We start from the raw sequence: 17,634 nt of genomic DNA on the forward strand, positions 1-17,634 counted from the left end.
TCCGCGACAGGCTGGGGGCCCATCCCCGGGAAGGTGCCTGCTGCCCTGTAAGCAGTGCCCACTTAGCGTAGCCAGTGAGCCCGTAATCCCAGTTCAGTGTCCCCGGGGGCGTCACTGGCCACAGAGCCTGGGGGCGCCGAGCGGGGCTGGGCGGGTGGTCAGGCGCAGGGAGGCGTTGTGGGAGGAAGGCCGGTGAGCGCTGAGCCGCGCCCATGACCGTCCACCGCGTGCCCCCCCAGAGAACTACGCCCGGCACTGGTGCTCCCTGCTGACCAGCCCTGCTGGGCCCTTCTCGCCCTGCCACTCCGTCGTCAGCCCTGGGCCCTTCCACTCGGTGAGACCCCCGGCCAGCACCCAGCGTGGGGCGGGGTGCCAGGAGCAGGAGCTGCCCCGCTTCAGCTCCGACCCTCAGCACGGTCCACACCTCCGTAGCCACGGGTCAGGCCCACTCAAGGGACACAGACACAGCTGGTGTGTTGTTGCCGGGGGTGGCCATGACAAAGGACGGCAGACTGGGTGCAGGGGGGGCGGTGACACCTGGAGGCCTCTACCCCGCACCCCAGTTCTGGATCACGGAGCTGGCAGGACCCCAGGGCCTTCCTGCCTCTCCAACCTCTGGGGGCCGTGAGGTGGCACCACCCTCTGCTCATCCCCAAGAGGACCCAGACCTGTGTGTCTGCGCCCGAAGCTGTCCTTCTGGGGACACCAGGCGTGTTGGTTCAGACCCACCCTAATGACCTCATCTGAACTTCCGCACACCTGCAAGGAGCCCGTTTCCAACAGGGCCACGTTCACAGGCCTGGGGGCCTGACGTGGACACATTCTTCTCGGGGACACAACCCCACCCAGGACAGCTGGCTCACAGGCCACCTTTTTGGAAGCCTAAACCCTCACATGCACACAGCTCTGGCCCCTGGGCGTGTGTGTCCACGGCTGCAAGGCCCAGGCCCGCTCTGGGGGTGCTGCGGCCCTGCCAGCACCCTCCCCCCGCCCTACCTCCAGCTTTTGCCTTCAGTCTCCGACACCCACCCACGCCCCTCATAGGCAGCTCAACCTGACGGATCCAGAATCCCAGCCGGACACTGTCCTGGCCCCACGCAGGCCCCTCCCTCAACCCTGTCCCTGTGCAGCCTGGCCTTTCCTGTTCCTCAGGGCAGCGCATCCACTGCCCCCGAGCTCCGTGGCCTTATGCCCAGCTCGGAGCTGCCCTGTGTCTCCGGCCCAGACGGAGGTCCCAGAAAGGATGGACAGGGAGAGAAGGGTCTCTGGTGAGCTGGGGTCCCTGACGTCCCGGTGCGCCCCCCAGAACTGCATGTTCGACACGTGCAACTGTGAGAAGAGCGAGGACTGCATGTGTGCGGCCCTGTCCTCCTACGTCTGGGCCTGCGCCGCCCGGGGCGTGCTGCTCAGCGGCTGGCGGGACGGCGTGTGCAGTGAGTGTCTGCCAGCCGGCTTGATGGGCATGGGGGGGGCGGTGACTGGGGACCCCCCGCCGCGTGTCCTCAGCGAGAGCTTGGGCCTCCTCCCCCCACCCAGAGGGGAAGCTGAGCCTTGGGCCACTCCAGCCCCAGTTTGGACGTGACCAAGGTGAGCAGGGACAGGCCACCCGGCCTCTGACCTGCGTGTCGCCCGCCCACCCCCAGCCAAGTACACGAGCAGCTGCCCAAAAACCCAGAGCTACGCCCATGTGGTGGAGAGCTGCCAGCCCACCTGCCGCTCCCTGAGCCAGCCCGACGCCTCCTGCGACGTGGCCTTCGTGCCCGTGGACGGCTGCGTCTGCCCCCCGGGTGCCTTCCTGGACGACGCGGGCGACTGCGTCCCTGCCGAGGCCTGTCCCTGCTACTTGCGTGGCACGGTGGTGGCTCCTGGGGAGGTCGTTCAAGACAACGGCGTGGTGTGGTGAGGGGCCTCTCCCCACTGCCGCCCTGCCCCACCTGCTTCACCCAGAAACACAGGGGGCTCCCTGTGGAGGGGCCCTCACCCTGCCCGCCCCTCAGCCCTTCTGAGAGGGACCCCTCCTCCGGCCCGGGGAGGTGTTCTGCAGGTCTGGAGCCCACAGAGGGCACTGTGTGTGCCCTGGAGGGCCGGCCTGGGTGCACCCCCGCCCCGGCCTTCCCCTCTTCCCTCCCGCAGCCCAGCTCTACCCTCGTCCGAGTCTAGGGGCCTTCCTGGCACCTCCGCTCATTCACTCAGTGCCTTTGGGTGGGGGGTTGGGGTCCTCATCACAGCCCTGCAAAAGGTGCCCGCCCCTCCCCTCGTGACAAGGCCCGGGGCCGGCCGGGGTCTGGGTGGGGTCAGTGGGGCAGCAGCCCAGACTGCTCCCGCCCTCGTCTCTCATAGCTCGTGTGTGAGCGGGAGGCTGAGCTGCCTGGGGTCCATGGAGCAGAGCACAGGTACGGCCTCCCCTGGACCTCTGTCCTCAGGGCCCCATGTCCCCTGCCCCATGACTGAAGGGAGGGCCGTGGCTGGTCGGGAGGCCCTCCCAGCGTGGCCGTCTCTGCAGGGTGTGTGGCCCCCATGGTGTTCCTGAACTGCAGCAACGCCTCCGCGGACGCGCCGGGGGCTGAGTGCGTGCGAAGCTGCCACACCCTGGATGTGGACTGTGTGAGTTGGCCGGAAGGGCATGGCTGTGCTGTCCGGGGCCCCGGTGGGCAGCGCCCCCGCCTCTTGGTGTCCCTGAGCCGTGGCCAGAGGAACCGCTGACGGCACCCGCCTGTCCACAGTTCAGCTCTCACTGCGTGTCGGGCTGCGTCTGCCCCGAAGGGCTGTTGTCCGACGGGAGTGGAGGCTGCGTGGCCAAGGAGGACTGCCCTTGCCTGCACAACGAGGCCGCCTACAAGCCTGGGGAGGTCATCAAGGTCGACTGTAACACCTGGTGTGTGGAGGGGCCACGGAGGGGCGGTGTGGGCCCACACCACGGGGAGAGCTGGCCCTGGGGGTCTGCTCATCCCCTGGAAAGTGCCCAGGCCTGGCCTCCTCTGCCCAGCAGATGGCAGGGCCAGTTAAAGCCACCCCCATGACTGCCGGCCTGAACCCCGGGCACTGAGGGTTGGGGGGGCAGGAGACAAGAGCACAACCCAGGGTGTGGGGACCCCGTGCCCTGTGCTCCCTGCTGTGTGAACCCCTGGAGCCCACTTTACGGAAGAGGGGCTGGATCCACGTCCTTGTCACGGCACCGCCTCCCCTCGCCCACAGCACCTGCAGGGGCCGCAGGTGGGAGTGCAGCGACCGGCCCTGCCTGGGCACCTGTGTGGCCTACGGGGATGGCCACTTCCTCACCTTTGACGGCGAGCGCTACGGCTTCGACGGGAGCTGCGAGTACACGCTGGCCCAGGTACGTGGCCCCTCCCCGCCCACGGCCATGACTCCGGCGCTGGGGGCATGACCACGACCGTCTCTTCCCCACCCCAGGACTACTGTGCAGGCAGCGACGCCGCCAATGGGACCTTCCGCATCGTCACCGAGAACGTGCCCTGCGGGACCACGGGCGTCACCTGCTCCAAGGCCATCAAGATCTTCCTGGGGGTGAGGGTGCCTGGGAGCCACCCCCTCCCTCTGCAGTCCTGTCGGAGCCCCCGCGGGGACCTCGGGCTTCCAGACCACAGCCCAGCGTCCTGAAACCCGAGAGTCATTCTGTCCTGGTTCTGGGCCTCCCTCCAGAGGCTCCAGGGGAGGGTCCTTCCTGCCTCCTCCAGCTTCTGGGGCTCCTGGCTTGTGGCCGCGTCCCCCCAGTCTCTGCCCCGTCCTCACGCAGCCCCCTCTCTGTGTCCTTCCCCAGCCCTGTCCCTGGGTCCGGGCCTTCCCTAAACCCAGTGTGGTCTCACCTCCAGACCCTTCACTTAATCACATCTAAGACCCTTTGCCCAAACCAGGGCACACTTGTGGATTCTGGGGCGGCCTGCATTCAGCCCACCACACCTGGGGATGACCCCTTCTAGCAGAGGGAGGTTGGGGTCCGCAGCACAGAGAGCGGAGCTGCTGGCTGGGGGCGGTTCCCACCTGCTCCGAGGTGGGGAGGGGTGTGAGGAGGCAGGGGGCTGAGGGGGCCGAGAGGGGGCAGCGCGTTCTCCTGCCACCCCATGCCTGGTGCTCCCCCCCCGCCGACGGCCCCCAAGCTCCCCCTCGGCCTCTGCTGCCCCCCAGCCTCTCACCTCAAGCTCGAGGATAGTCAGGAGGCCGGCTCACTCCTAATGCCAGCCCCGTGCCTCATGCTCCCAAGCACCCTGGTGCCCGCCTGGGCCGCGCTGGGGAGGGGGCTCTAGCCCAGAGCCGGCCCCTCAGCTCCCTGCAGGCACCACCTCCCCCTGCCCCACTGCAGAGTTACGAGCTGATCCTTCACGAGGGCATCCACAAGGTGGTGCAGAGGGGGCCGGGCGGAGACCTGCCCTACAGGGTCCGGTACATGGGCGTCTACCTGACCGTGGAGACCCACAGCGGCTTGGTCGTGTCCTGGGACCGAAAGACCAGCGTGATCATCCGGCTGCATCATGAATACAAGGTGGGGGCGGCAGGCTGCAGGGACCCCCGGGGGGGGGGGACAGAGCTCTCCCTTCTAAGCCCAGCAGTACGGTCTGGCAGCTGACGGACTGCTGGGGGCTGGGGAAGGCCAGGCACACGCCCAGTTCCCAAGGGTCAGTCCTGGGGGGAAGGTGCTCTTGGCTCCCTGGTCCCTGCGCTCAGCCGCTGCATGCCCACTGGGCTAAGGCTCTATGGGGGAGCAGGCACCTGCCCACCTGGCATCCTGCCCCCTGCAGGACTTCTTGTGCACCCCGCCTTCCTGAGAGCTTGCTGGGTGCTGCCTGATGGAGTGGGGTGCCCTGCAGCTGTGCCTCCAGGCCAGGCTCTGCATCTCCCCCTGGGGCCGCTCCATGTGCCCTGTGCTATCCCTGCAGGGGAGGGTCTGCGGGCTGTGCGGGAACTTTGATGACAACGCCCTCAACGACTTCACCACGCGAAGCCAGTCCGTGGTGGGTGACGTGCTGGAGTTTGGCAACAGCTGGAAGTTCTCCCCGTCGTGTCCGGACGCCCTGGCCCCCAGGGACCCCTGCACGGCCAACCCCTACCGCAAGTCCTGGGCCCAGAAGCAGTGCAGCATCATCAACAGCGCCACCTTCAGCGCCTGCCGTTCTCAGGTGGGCAGGGTGGGGGTGAGACCTGCGTCTGGCCCAAGCTGGCCCTCTGAGGATGGCCTCGACCCCGACCATTGCACAGGGCGCGCTGTCTGGCCCTTCCCCCGGGCAGGTGCTGGCATCCCCAGTCCTGCCCTGCGTTCCCCGACCACACTCAGCCTCACCCCCTGGAAATGGGGCTGCAGGCTACCCGGGCCCTGAGGGTCACCTCCTGTCCTCCCGCACATTCCCTGAGCTGCCAGCCCCCCGCACGGACAGAGACCTCAGGGTGCCTCCAGCCCGGCCTGGCCCCTTGGGAGCAGAGGATCGTGATGGCCTCAGGCCCTTCCCTGTGGCCCTTCCTGCTGCTTAGGGACCACAGGGCGCAGTCACTGACGCGGATCTCGGGACCCGGGCTGTGTATGGCGATGAGCAGGTGGCTGGTGGGACTGGTCTTCCCTGAGGCCAGCCAGCCTGTGTGAGGCTCTGAGGACCTCCTGGATCGCAGCCCCCCACCTCCACCCCCATCCGGTGCCCTGCCCATTTGATCAGAAAGTCCTTTGTGAACTGACACAGTGATCTCTGACTCAGATGGCACTGCCCATGGCGGCAAATGCAAGACTTGGGCTCCCCGGACTCTGCTGCCTGGAAGGGAGGATGGGGTGGGGGGCACCGCCAGACCCCGAGGACACAGGACAGGTCACAGCAGGGTCACGGGGAGGGCTGGCCTGCAGCTAAGCGAGGTGCCGAGCAGAGGCAAGGGAAGGGTGGTGGGGTGAGGTCAGAGAGGCGACAAGAGACACGAGGCGGGTGCCCTGACGGCAGGTGGGGGCTTGCACACAGGGAGCCCGCCTTCCAGGGGCTGGAGGTCAGTGCTTCTCGCTGAGCAGCCCCCGCCCCGCCCCAGGTCGACTCCACCAGGTACTATGAGGCCTGCGTGAGCGACGCCTGCGCCTGTGACTCGGGGGGCGACTGCGAGTGCTTCTGCACGGCCGTGGCCGCCTACGCCCAGGCCTGCCACGAAGCGGGCGTGTGCGTGTCCTGGCGGACCCCGGATGTCTGCCGTGAGTTGGGCTGTCCCTGGTGGTGGGAAGAGGTGCAGCTGCAGCCGCTCGGGGGCCTGGCGGGCACGTGTGCATGCCCTTGTGTGTGAAAACCAGACACACGCATCGCCCTCAAATGGGAAGTCTCACTGGGGGACAGTTCTGAGTGCAGCGCTAAGAAATAAGACTGGAACTCAGGGGGTGCAGCCTGAGGCCCCTCCGTTCCGGGAGGAGTGAGCCCGGCAGGCACCCACAGCCTCTCTCCCCCTCACTCAGCTCTGTTCTGCGACTACTACAACCCACAAGGGGAGTGCGAGTGGCATTACCAGCCCTGCGGGGCCCCCTGTCTGAAGACCTGCCGGAACCCCAGTGGGCTTTGCCTGATGGACCTGCCGGGCCTGGAAGGTGAGGACAGGCTTCTATGGGGAGACCACACCTCGTCACCCCAGGACAGCGCGCAGCGAGGGGGCGAGGGGCTCCTGGCGCCCCATGTCCGCCCCTGGGACGGGGAGGCAGAGACAGCGGTGCAGCGATAGCGCGCACCGCCCAGCCTGAGACGTGAGTCTTCTTCCCGCCCTGCGCCCGCCCCAGGCTGCTACCCGAAGTGCCCGTCCAGCAAGCCGTTCTTCAACGAGGACCAGATGAAGTGCGTGGCCCAGTGCAGCGGCTGCTACGATGAAGATGGGAACTACTATGATGTTGGCATGAGGGTTCCCACCACGGAGAACTGTCTGAGCTGGTGAGCCGGTGTGGGTGCGGGGCGGGGCCTGGGAGGGCACACCGAGGCGTGTGCCCTGCTGGCTCTGAGCTCTTCTCTCTCCCTCCCCCAGCGACTGCACCTCCGGTGGCCTCCAGTGCACACACAGCCCCGAGGGTAAGGGCGGCCCAGTCGGTTTGGGGCCTGGGAGCTGGGGGCTCAGACTGAGCCCTGTACTTGTCCGTCTTCAGCCTGCACATGCATCTACGAGGGCAGGACCTACGCCTATGGGGCCGTCATCTACAACACGACCGATGGGCTGGGTGCCTGCCTGACCGCTGTCTGCGGAGACAAGGGGATCATCGTCCGCAGCTCCGTGGAGTGCCCCGGAACCCCGTCCACGACTCCCTTCACTTTCACCAGCACCGCAGCTCCGCCCTCCACCACGGGTAAGCCTGGCGGGCACCCCGCTGCTCCTGCCTTACCACCGGGGCCCTTGACCCTGACAGTGGTCTGGGTGCTGAGGGGGGGCCCAGGAAGCAGCTGGTACAGGTGTCCTGGGTGCAAAGGATGGTCCGGAGCCAACCCTGGGGCAAGGGGACATGAGTCACCCCTCCTCTGGGCGTGGCTGGCAGGATGCGGAGGGGGCTGATGGGGACCCCTGCCCTCTGCCCGCAGGCTCGGTGCCCACACCCTCCACGGTGTGTGTGTGGAAGGTCTGCCACTGGTCCGACTGGTATGACGGAGGCCATCCAGAGCCGGGCATGAGCGGGGGAGACTTTGAAACATTCGAGAACCTGAGGCAGAGGGGCTACCAGATCTGCCTGGCGCCCGCAGAGGTGGAGTGCCAGGCACAGCTCTTCCCAGACACGCCCCTGGAAAAGCTGGGCCAGAAGGTGGAGTGTAGCCGGGGCAAGGGGTTGACTTGCTTCAACAGCGAGCAGAGCCCCCCACTCTGTCACAACTACAAGCTGAGGGTCCTCTGCTGTGACTACGTGCCCTGTGGCACCAGCCAGCCTCTAACCGCCCGGCCCCCAGCCACCTCCACCCAGACCACGACCACTGGTACAGTGCCCACAGCCACCCCCTCCACAGTCACTACTGCCACTGCCACTGCCATCACCTCCACTGCCACCCTCTCTACAGCTGCAACCTCCACTGCCCCTGCCACCATCTCTACAGTTGCCACCTCCACTGCCCCTACCACCATCTCTACACCTGCCACCTCCACTGCCATCACTGCTACAGTGCCCACTGCCACCATCTCAACTGGCACAGTCCCCACTGCCTCCACTGCCTCCAGCACCACCACCACTGCTGTGCCAACAACCACACAGACCAGAACACACACGGGGAGCACAGTGGTTACTGGGTCCCCTGCCAGCAGTGCCACCCCAGTGCCTGCCCTTTCCACGGGACTCACGACCCGAGTGACCTCGAGTCCGGGCCACACCGGCACACTCCTGACATCTGCCACGGGGAGCCTCACGTCTCCTCCAGGATCCACATGGTCCCCCGCCCCGAGGACAGCCACGTCGGTCCTCTCGACTCCAGAAACCTCACAAGGGCTCACCTCGGTGTTGGCAACGACCCAAACCTCCACAGCTCGGCCGCCAACAGAACCATCCCTGAGCACAACACGCGTCCCTCCCACCAGCACGCTGCCCACCCTGCATCCCAAGACCAGCACCCCAGCCCCCCCTACGGCCACCACTGGGGCCACCACCAGCCAGGGCACGACCAGCTGTCAGCCCGAGTGCCAGTGGACAGAGTGGTTCGACATGGACTACCCCAAGTACGAGGAGGCCGGGGGGGACTTCGAGACCTATGAGAAGATCAGGGGTGCGGGAGGGGCTGTGTGCGAGCAGCCCCGGAAGATAGAGTGTGAGGCTGAGAACTACCCTGGCCAGAAACCAGAGGAGCTGGGCCAGCAAGTGCACTGCGACGTCCGCTTTGGCCTGGTCTGCAGGAACGACGAGCAACTGGGCCTGTTCAAGATGTGCTACAACTACAGAATGCGTGTCCTGTGCTGTAGCTACAGCCACTGCAGGGTGTCCACGTCCACCGCACCCCCCACGGCCACGGCCACCCCCTCCACAGCCACGGCCGCCACTGCCACCACGGCTACGGTGCCCATGGCCACCTCCTCCATGGCCACCAGTGCCACCACTGCGACCGCCACCACGGCTACAGTGCCCACGACCATGCCCTCCACAGCTACCAGTGCCACCACTGCTACAGTGCCCACGGCAACCCCCTCCACAGCTACCACTGCCACCACTGCTACAGTGCCCACGACCATCACCTCCACAGCCACCACAGCCACCACTGCTACAGTGCCCACGGCCACCCCCTCCACAGCCACGGCCGCCACTGCCACCATGGCTACAGTGCCCACGGCCACCTCCTCCATGGCCACCAGTGCCACCACTGCCACTGCCACCACTGCTACAGTGCCCACGGCCACCCTCTCCACAGCTACCACTGCCACCACTGCCACTACCACCACTGCTACAGTGCCCACGACCATCACCTCCACAGCCACCACTGCCACCACTCCTACAGTGCCCACAGCCACCCCCTCCACGGCCACCAGTGCCACCACTGCGACCGCCACCACTGCTACAGTGTCCACGGCCACCCCCTCCACGGCCACTGCTGCCACAGCCACTGCCATCACCTCCACTGCCACCATCTCTACAGCTGCCACCTCCACTGCCCCTGCCACGCTCTCTACAGCTGCCACCTCCACTGCCATCACTGCTACAGTGCCCACTGCCACCACCTCCACTGGCACAGCCCCCACTGCCTCCACTGCCTCCAGCACCACCACCACTGCTGTGCCAACAACCACACAGACCAGAACACACACGGGGAGCACAGTGGTTACTGGGTCCCCTGCCAGCAGTGCCACCCCAGTGCCTGCCCTTTCCACGGGACTCACGACCCGAGTGACCTCGAGTCCGGGCCACACAGGCACACTCCTGACATCTCCCACGGGGAGCCTCACGTCTCCTCCAGGATCCACACGGTCCCCCGCCCCGAGGACAGCCACGTCGGTCCTCTCGACTCCAGAAACCTCACAAGGGCTCACCTCGGTGTTGGCAACGACCCAAACCTCCACAGCTCGGCCGCCAACAGAACCATCCCTGAGCACAACACGCGCCCCTCCCACCAGCACGCTGCCCACCCAGCATCCCAAGACCAGCACCCCAGCCCCCTCTACGGCCACCACTGGGGCCACCACCAGCCAGGGCACGACCAGCTGTCAGCCCGAGTGCCAGTGGACAGAGTGGTTCGACGTGGACTACCCCAAGTACGAGGAGGCCGGGGGGGACTTCGAGACCTATGAGAAGATCAGGGGTGTGGGAGGGGCTGTGTGCGAGCAGCCCCGGAAGATAGAGTGTGAGGCTGAGAACTACCCTGGCCAGAAACCAGAGGAGCTGGGCCAGCAAGTGCACTGCGACGTCCGCTTCGGCCTGGTCTGCAGGAACGACGAGCAACTGGGCCTGTTCAAGATGTGCTACAACTACAGAATGCGTGTCCTGTGCTGTAGCTACAGCCACTGCAGGGTGTCCACGTCCACCGCACCCCCCACGGCCACGGCCACCCCCTCCACAGCCACGGCCGCCACTGCCACCACGGCTACGGTGCCCACGGCCACCTCCTCCACGGCCACCAGTGCCACCACTGCGACCACCACCACTGCTACAGTGCCCACGGCCACCTCCTCCATGGCCACCAGTGCCACCACTGCGACCGCCACCACTGCTACAGTGCCCACGGCCACCTCTTCCATGGCCACCAGTGCCACCACTGCGACCGCCACCACTGCTACAGTGCCCACGGCCACCTCCTCCATGGCCACCAGTGCCACCACTGCGACCGCCACCACTGCTACAGTGCCCACGGCCACCTCCTCCATGGCCACCAGTGCCACCACTGCGACCGCCACCACTGCTACAGTGCCCACGGCCACCTCCTCCACAGCTACCACTGCCACCACTGCTACAGTGCCCACGACCATGCCCTCCATGGCCACCAGTGCCACCACTGCGACCGCCACCACTGCTACAGTGCCCACGGCCACCCCCTCCACAGCCACTGCTGCCACAGCCACTGCCATCACCTCTACAGCTGCCACCTCCACTGCCCCTGCCACCATCTCTACACCTGCCACCTCCACTGCCACCACTGCTACAGTGCCCACGACCATCACCTCCACAGCCACCACTGCCACCACTACTACAGTGCCCACGGCCATGCCCTCCATGGCCACCAATGCCACCACTCCTACAGTGCCCACGGCAACCCCCTCCAAGGCCACCAATGCCACTACTGCCACCACAGCTACAGTGCCCACGGCCACGCCCTCCATGGCCACCAGTGCCACCACTGCCACTGCCACCACTGCTACAGTGCCCACAGCCACCCCCTCCACTGCCACCACTGCTACAGTGCCCACAGCCACCCCCTCCACAGCCACTGCCGCCACTGCCACCACAGCTACAGTGCCCACAGCCACCCCCTCCACAGCCACCAGTGCCACCACTGCGACCGCCACCACTGCTACAATGCCCACGGCCACCCCCTCCACGGTCACCACTGCTACAGTGCCCACAGTGATCATCTCCACAGCCACCACTCCTACAGTGCCAAAGGCCATCACCTCCACAGCCACCACTGCCACCGCTGCCACTGCCACCAGTGCTACAGTGCCCACGGCCACCCCCTCCACAGCCACTGCTGCCACAGCCACTGCCATCACCTCCACTGCCACCATCTCTACAGCTGCCACCTCCACTGTCCCTGCCACGTTCTCTACAGCTGCCACCTCCACTGCCCCTACCACCATCTCTACACCTGCCACCTCCACTGCCATCACTGCTACAGTGCCCACTGCCACCATCTCCACTGGCACAGTCCCCACTGCCTCCAGCACCACCACCACTGCTGTGCCAACAACCACACAGACCAGAACACACACGGGGAGCACAGTGGTTACCGGGTCCCCTGCCAGCAGTGCCATCCCAGTGCCTGCCGTTTCCACGGGACTCACGACCCGCGTGACCTCAAGTCCGGGCCACACAAGCACACTCCTGACATCTGCCACGGGGAGCCTCACGCCTCCTCCAGGATCCACAGGGTCCCCCGCCCCGAGGACAGCCACGTCGGTCCTCTCGACTCCAGAAACCTCACAAGGGCTCACCTCGGTGTTGGCAACGACCCAAACTTCCACAGCTCGGCCGGCAACAGAACCATCCCTGAGCACAACACGCGCCCCTCCCACCAGCACGCTGCCCACCCTGCACCCCAAGACCAGCACCCCAGCCCCCCCTACGGCCACCACTGGGGCCACCACCAGCCAGGGCACGACCAGCTGTCCGCCCAAGTGCCAGTGGACAGAGTGGTTTGACGTGGACTACCCCAAGTACGAGGAGGCCGGGGGGGACTTCGAGACCTATGAGAAGATCAGGGGTGCGGGAGGAGCTGTGTGCGAGCAGCCCCGGAAGATAGAGTGTGAGGCTGAGAACTACCCCGGCCAGAAACCAGAGGAGCTGGGCCAGCAAGTGCACTGCGACGTCCGCTTCGGCCTGGTCTGCAGGAACGACGAGCAACTGGGCCTGTTCAAGATGTGCTACAACTACAGAATGCGTGTCCTGTGCTGTAGCTACAGCCACTGCAGGGTGTCCACGTCCACCGCACCCCCCACGGCCACGGCCACCCCCTCCACAGCCACGGCCGCCACTGCCACCACGGCTACAGTGCCCACGGCCACCTCCTCCATGGCCACCAGTGCCACCACTGCGACCGCCACCACTGCTACAGTGCCCACAGCAACCCCCTCCACAGCTACCACTGCCACCACTGCTACAGTGCCCACGACCATGCCCTCCATGGCCACCAGTGCCACCACTGCGACCGCCACCACTGCTACAGTGCCCACGGCAACCCTCTCCACAGCTACCACTGCCACCACTGCTACAGTGCCCACGACCATGCCCTCCATGGCCACCAGTGCCACCACTGCGACCACCACCAGTGCTACAGTGCCCACGGCAACCCCCTCCACAGCTACCACTGCCACCACTGCCACTGCCACCACTGCTACAGTGCCCACGGCCACCCCCTCCACAGCCACTGCTGCCACAGCCACGACCATCACCTCCACAGCCACCACTGCCACCACTGCTACAGTGCCCACGGCCACGCCCTCCATGGCCACCAATGCCACCACTCCTACAGTGCCCACAGCCACCCCCTCCACGGCCACCAGTGCCACCACTGCGACTGCCACCACTGCTACAGTGCCCACTGCCACCCCCTCCACAACCACCACTGCTACAGTGCCCACTGGCACCCTCTCTGCAGCCACCACTGCCACCACTGTGACTGCCACCATTCCTACAGTGCCCACGGCCACCCCCTCCACAGCCACTGTTGCCACAGCCACTGCCATCACCTCCACCGCCACCATCTCTACAGCTGCCACCTCCACTGTCCTTGCCACACTCTCTACAGCTGCCACCTCCACTGCCCCTGCCACCATCTCTACAGTTGCCACCTCCACTGCCCCTACCACCATCTCTACACCTGCCACCTCCACTGCCATCACTGCTACAGTGCCCACTGCCACCACCTCCACTGGCACAGCCCCCACTGCCTCCACTGCCTCCAGCACCACCACCACTGCTGTGCCAACAACCACACAGACCAGAACACACACGGGGAGCACAGTGGTTACCGGGTCCCCTGCCAGCAGTGCCACCCCAGTGCCTGCCCTTTCCACGGGACTCACGACCCGAGTGACCTCGAGTCCGGGCCACACTGGCACACTCCTGACATCTGCCACGGGGAGCCTCACGCCTCCTCCAGGATCCACAGGGTCCCCCGCCCCGAGGACAGCCACGTCGGTCCTCTCGACTCCAGAAACCTCACAAGGGCCCACCTCGGTGTTGGCAACGACCCAAACTTCCACAGCTCGGCCGGCAACAGAACCATCCCTGAGCACAACACGCGCCCCTCCCACCAGCACGCTGCCCACCCTGCACCCCAAGACCAGCACCCCAGCCCCCCCTACGGCCACCACTGGGGCCACCACCAGCCAGGGCACGACCAGCTGTCCGCCCAAGTGCCAGTGGACAGAGTGGTTTGACGTGGACTACCCCAAGTACGAGGAGGCCGGGGGGGACTTCGAGACCTATGAGAAGATCAGGGGTGCGGGAGGAGCTGTGTGCGAGCAGCCCTGGAAGATAGAGTGTGAGGCTGAGAACTACCCCGGCCAGAAACCAGAGGAGCTGGGCCAGCAAGTGCACTGCGACGTCCGCTTCGGCCTGGTCTGCAGGAACGACGAGCAACTGGGCCTGTTCAAGATGTGCTACAACTACAGAATGCGTGTCCTGTGCTGTAGCTACAGCCACTGCAGGGTGTCCACGTCCACCGCACCCCCCACGGCCACGGCCACCCCCTCTACAGCCACGGCTGCCACTGCCACCACGGCTACGGTGCCCACGGCCACCTCCTCCATGGCCACCAGTGCCACCACTGCGACCGCCACCACTGCTACAGTGCCCACGGCCACCTCCTCCACAGCCACTGCCACCACAGCTACAGTGCCCACAGCCACCTCCTCCATGGCCACCAGTGCCACCACTGCGACCGCCACCACTGCTACAGTGCCTACGGCAACCCCCTCCACAGCTACCACTGCCACCACTGCTACAGTGCCCACGGCCACCCCCTCCACAGCCACTGCTGCCACAGCCACTGCCATCACCTCCACTGCCACCATCTCTACAGCTACCACCTCCACTGTCCCTGCCACGCTCTCTACAGCTGCCACCTCCACTGCCCCTGCCACCATCTCTACACCTGCCACCTCCACTGCCATCACTGCTACAGTGCCCACTGCCACCACCTCCACTGGCACAGCCCCCACTGCCTCCACTGCCTCCAGCACCACCACCACTGCTGTGCCAACAACCACACAGACCAGAACACACACGGGGAGCACAGTGGTTACCGGTTCCCCTGCCAGCAGTGCCACCCCAGTGCCTGCCCTTTCCACGGGACTCACGACCCGAGTGACCTCGAGTCTGGGCCACACAGGCACACTCCTGACATCTCCCACGGGGAGCCTCACGTCTCCTCCAGGATCCACAGGGTCCCCCGCCCCGAGGACAGCCACGTCGGTCCTCTCGACTCCAGAAACCTCACAAGGGCTCACCTCGGTGTTGGCAACGACCCAAACCTCCACAGCTCAGCCGCCAACAGAACCATCCCTGAGCACAACACGCGCCCCTCCCACCAGCACGCTGCCCACCCTGCACCCCAAGACCAGCACCTCAGCCCCCCCTACGGCCACCACTGGGGCCACCACCAGCCAGGGCACGACCAGCTGTCAGCCCAAGTGTGAGTGGACAGAGTGGTTTGATGTGGACTTCCCCACCTCAGGGGTCATGGGTGGAGACATAGAGACCTACGACAATATCCGGGCTGCGGGTGGCAAAATGTGCCAGGAGCCAGAGAAGATTGAATGCCGGGCAGAGAGCTACCCCGAGGTCAGCATCGACCAGATCGGGCAGGTGCTCAGCTGCAGCCTGGAGACAGGGTTGGTGTGTAGGAATGAGGACCAGAGCGGGCCATTCACCATGTGCTTCAACTATAACATCCGTGTTTACTGCTGTGATGATGTCCGACACTGCCTCACCACAGCCACCCCAGGCCTCAGGTCCACTCTCCCACCCACTAGCCGCTCTACAGCAATGGGGCCATGGACCTCGGCCTCCACGACGACCCGGCACCAACTCTCTTCCTCCATGGTCTTGCCCACGACCCTCAAGCCAACTTTGACTGATGCCCCCTCCATAGTCACTCTGGTGACTTCCCACATTCTTGAGTCCACCTCTGTGACCAACCTGTCCCCCAGACCAGTGATGCCCACCACTAGGGCCACCACCTACACCCACTTCCTGCAACCCACAACCTCCAAGGGCACTACACAAGTCACAGAGCTCCCCACCAGGCCCTCTGAGACCACGACCAGACTCCCAGTCACCACACTCAGCACAGGCCAGGCTACCTCCAGCACAGGGGCAGGCGCCAGAACCTCTCTATTCCCTCCAGAGCCTGAGCCCAACACCTCCTCACTGGGCACTACCCTGGGCCCCCCCACCACCACCACCTCTGTGGCCACTTTGTCTTCCCAAAAGACACATACCTCTGGGACCACCTTGGTCCCCACGTCTGCAGGGACTGAGTCCACAGCCTGTGAGCGTCGGTGTGCCTGGACAGACTGGATGGACCAGAGCTACCCAATGCCAGGGCCTTATGGGGGGGACTTTGAGACCTATGCTAACATCCGGGCAGCCGGTGGGTCTATCTGCGAGCAGCCTCTGGATCTGAAGTGTCGGGCTGAGGAGCTTCCCGACATACCCCTGCAGGACCTGGGCCAGGTGGTACACTGCCAGCGAGAGGTGGGCCTGGTGTGCCGGAACCAGGACCAGGGTGGCCAGATGTGCTTGAACTACCAGATCAGCTTGCTCTGCTGTGACAAGAGCTACTGCCCCAGCACGGTCATCACCACCTCCACCCCCACCATTGTCACAGGACGCTCCTCCACAGCGACCACGAAGAGGGTCTCCACCCCCACCAGTGCGACAGGACTCTCCTCCACAGGGACCACAGAGGGGACCTCCATCCCCACCAGTGTGACTGGACCCTCCTCCACAGCGACCACAGAGGGGACCTCCACCCCCACCAGTGTGACTGGACCCTCCTCCACAGCGACCACAGAGGGGACCTCCACCCCCACCAGTGTGACTGGACCCTCCTCCACAGCGACCACCATGAGGACCTCCACCCCCACCAGTGTGACAGGACCCTCCTCCACAGCGATCACGAAGAGGGTCTCCACCACCACCAGTGTGACAGGATCCTCCTCCACAGCAACCTCAGAAAGTGTCTCCGCCCCCAGCATTGTGACAGGATCCTCATCCACAGCGACCACGGAGGGGACCTCCACCCCCACCAGTGTGACAGGACCCTCCTCCACAGCGACCACCATGAGGACCTCCACCCCCACCAGTGTGACTGGACCTTCCTCCACAGGGACCACCGAGAGGGTCTCCACCCCCACCAGTGTGACTGGACCCTCCTCCACAGCGACCACCATGAGGACCTCCACCCCCACCAGTGTGACTGGACCTTCCTCCACAGGGACCACCGAGAGGGTCTCCACCCCCACCAGTGTGACTGGACCCTCCTCCACAGCGACCACCATGAGGACCTCCACCCCCACCAGTGTGACTGGACCCTCCTCCACAGCGACCACTGAGAGGATCTCCACCCCCACCATTGTGACAGGATCCTCCTCCACAGTGACCACAGAGGGGACCTCCACCCCCACCATTGTGACAGGATCCTCCTCCACAGTGACCACGGAGGTGAGCTCCACCCCCACCAGTGTGACAGGACCCTCCTCCACAGCGACCACCGTGAGGACCTCCACCCCCACCAGTGTGACTAGACCCTCCTCCACAGCGACCACCGTGAGGACCTCCACCCCCACCAGTGTGACAGGACCCTCCTCCACAGCGACCACTGTGAGGACCACCACCCCCACCAGTGTGACAGGACCCTCCTCCACAGCGACCACTGAGAGGGTCTCCACTCCCACCATTGTGACAGGATCCTCCTCCACAGTGATCACGGAGGGGACCTCCACCCCCACCAGTGTGACAGGACCCTCCTCCACAGCGACCACCGTGAGGACCTCCAGCACAGG

The 17,634-nt window shown here is 65.7% G+C and overlaps 1 protein-coding gene across 1 annotated transcript in view; it reads left to right on the plus strand.

The window, feature by feature from the left end:
- MUC5B (mucin 5B, oligomeric mucus/gel-forming) overlaps window positions 1-17,634 on the plus strand; it is a 38,000-nt gene that overhangs the window by 8,061 nt on the left and 12,305 nt on the right. The window contains 17 exon segments of the mRNA XM_081536577.1: window positions 240-334; window positions 1,307-1,433; window positions 1,644-1,899; window positions 2,341-2,393; window positions 2,504-2,604; window positions 2,724-2,875; window positions 3,196-3,334; window positions 3,412-3,525; window positions 4,319-4,498; window positions 4,893-5,132; window positions 6,016-6,172; window positions 6,428-6,556; window positions 6,743-6,890; window positions 6,982-7,025; window positions 7,100-7,297; window positions 7,527-10,428; window positions 10,720-17,614. Coding sequence (XP_081392703.1) covers window positions 240-334; window positions 1,307-1,433; window positions 1,644-1,899; window positions 2,341-2,393; window positions 2,504-2,604; window positions 2,724-2,875; window positions 3,196-3,334; window positions 3,412-3,525; window positions 4,319-4,498; window positions 4,893-5,132; window positions 6,016-6,172; window positions 6,428-6,556; window positions 6,743-6,890; window positions 6,982-7,025; window positions 7,100-7,297; window positions 7,527-10,428; window positions 10,720-17,614 — 11,930 coding nt within the window.

Source organism: Giraffa tippelskirchi, chromosome 10 (genome assembly GCF_054371585.1).
Source record: "Giraffa tippelskirchi isolate mGirTip1 chromosome 10, T2T-mGirTip1v1.2.pri, whole genome shotgun sequence".
In the NCBI taxonomy this organism is placed as follows: Eukaryota; Metazoa; Chordata; class Mammalia; order Artiodactyla; family Giraffidae; genus Giraffa; species Giraffa tippelskirchi.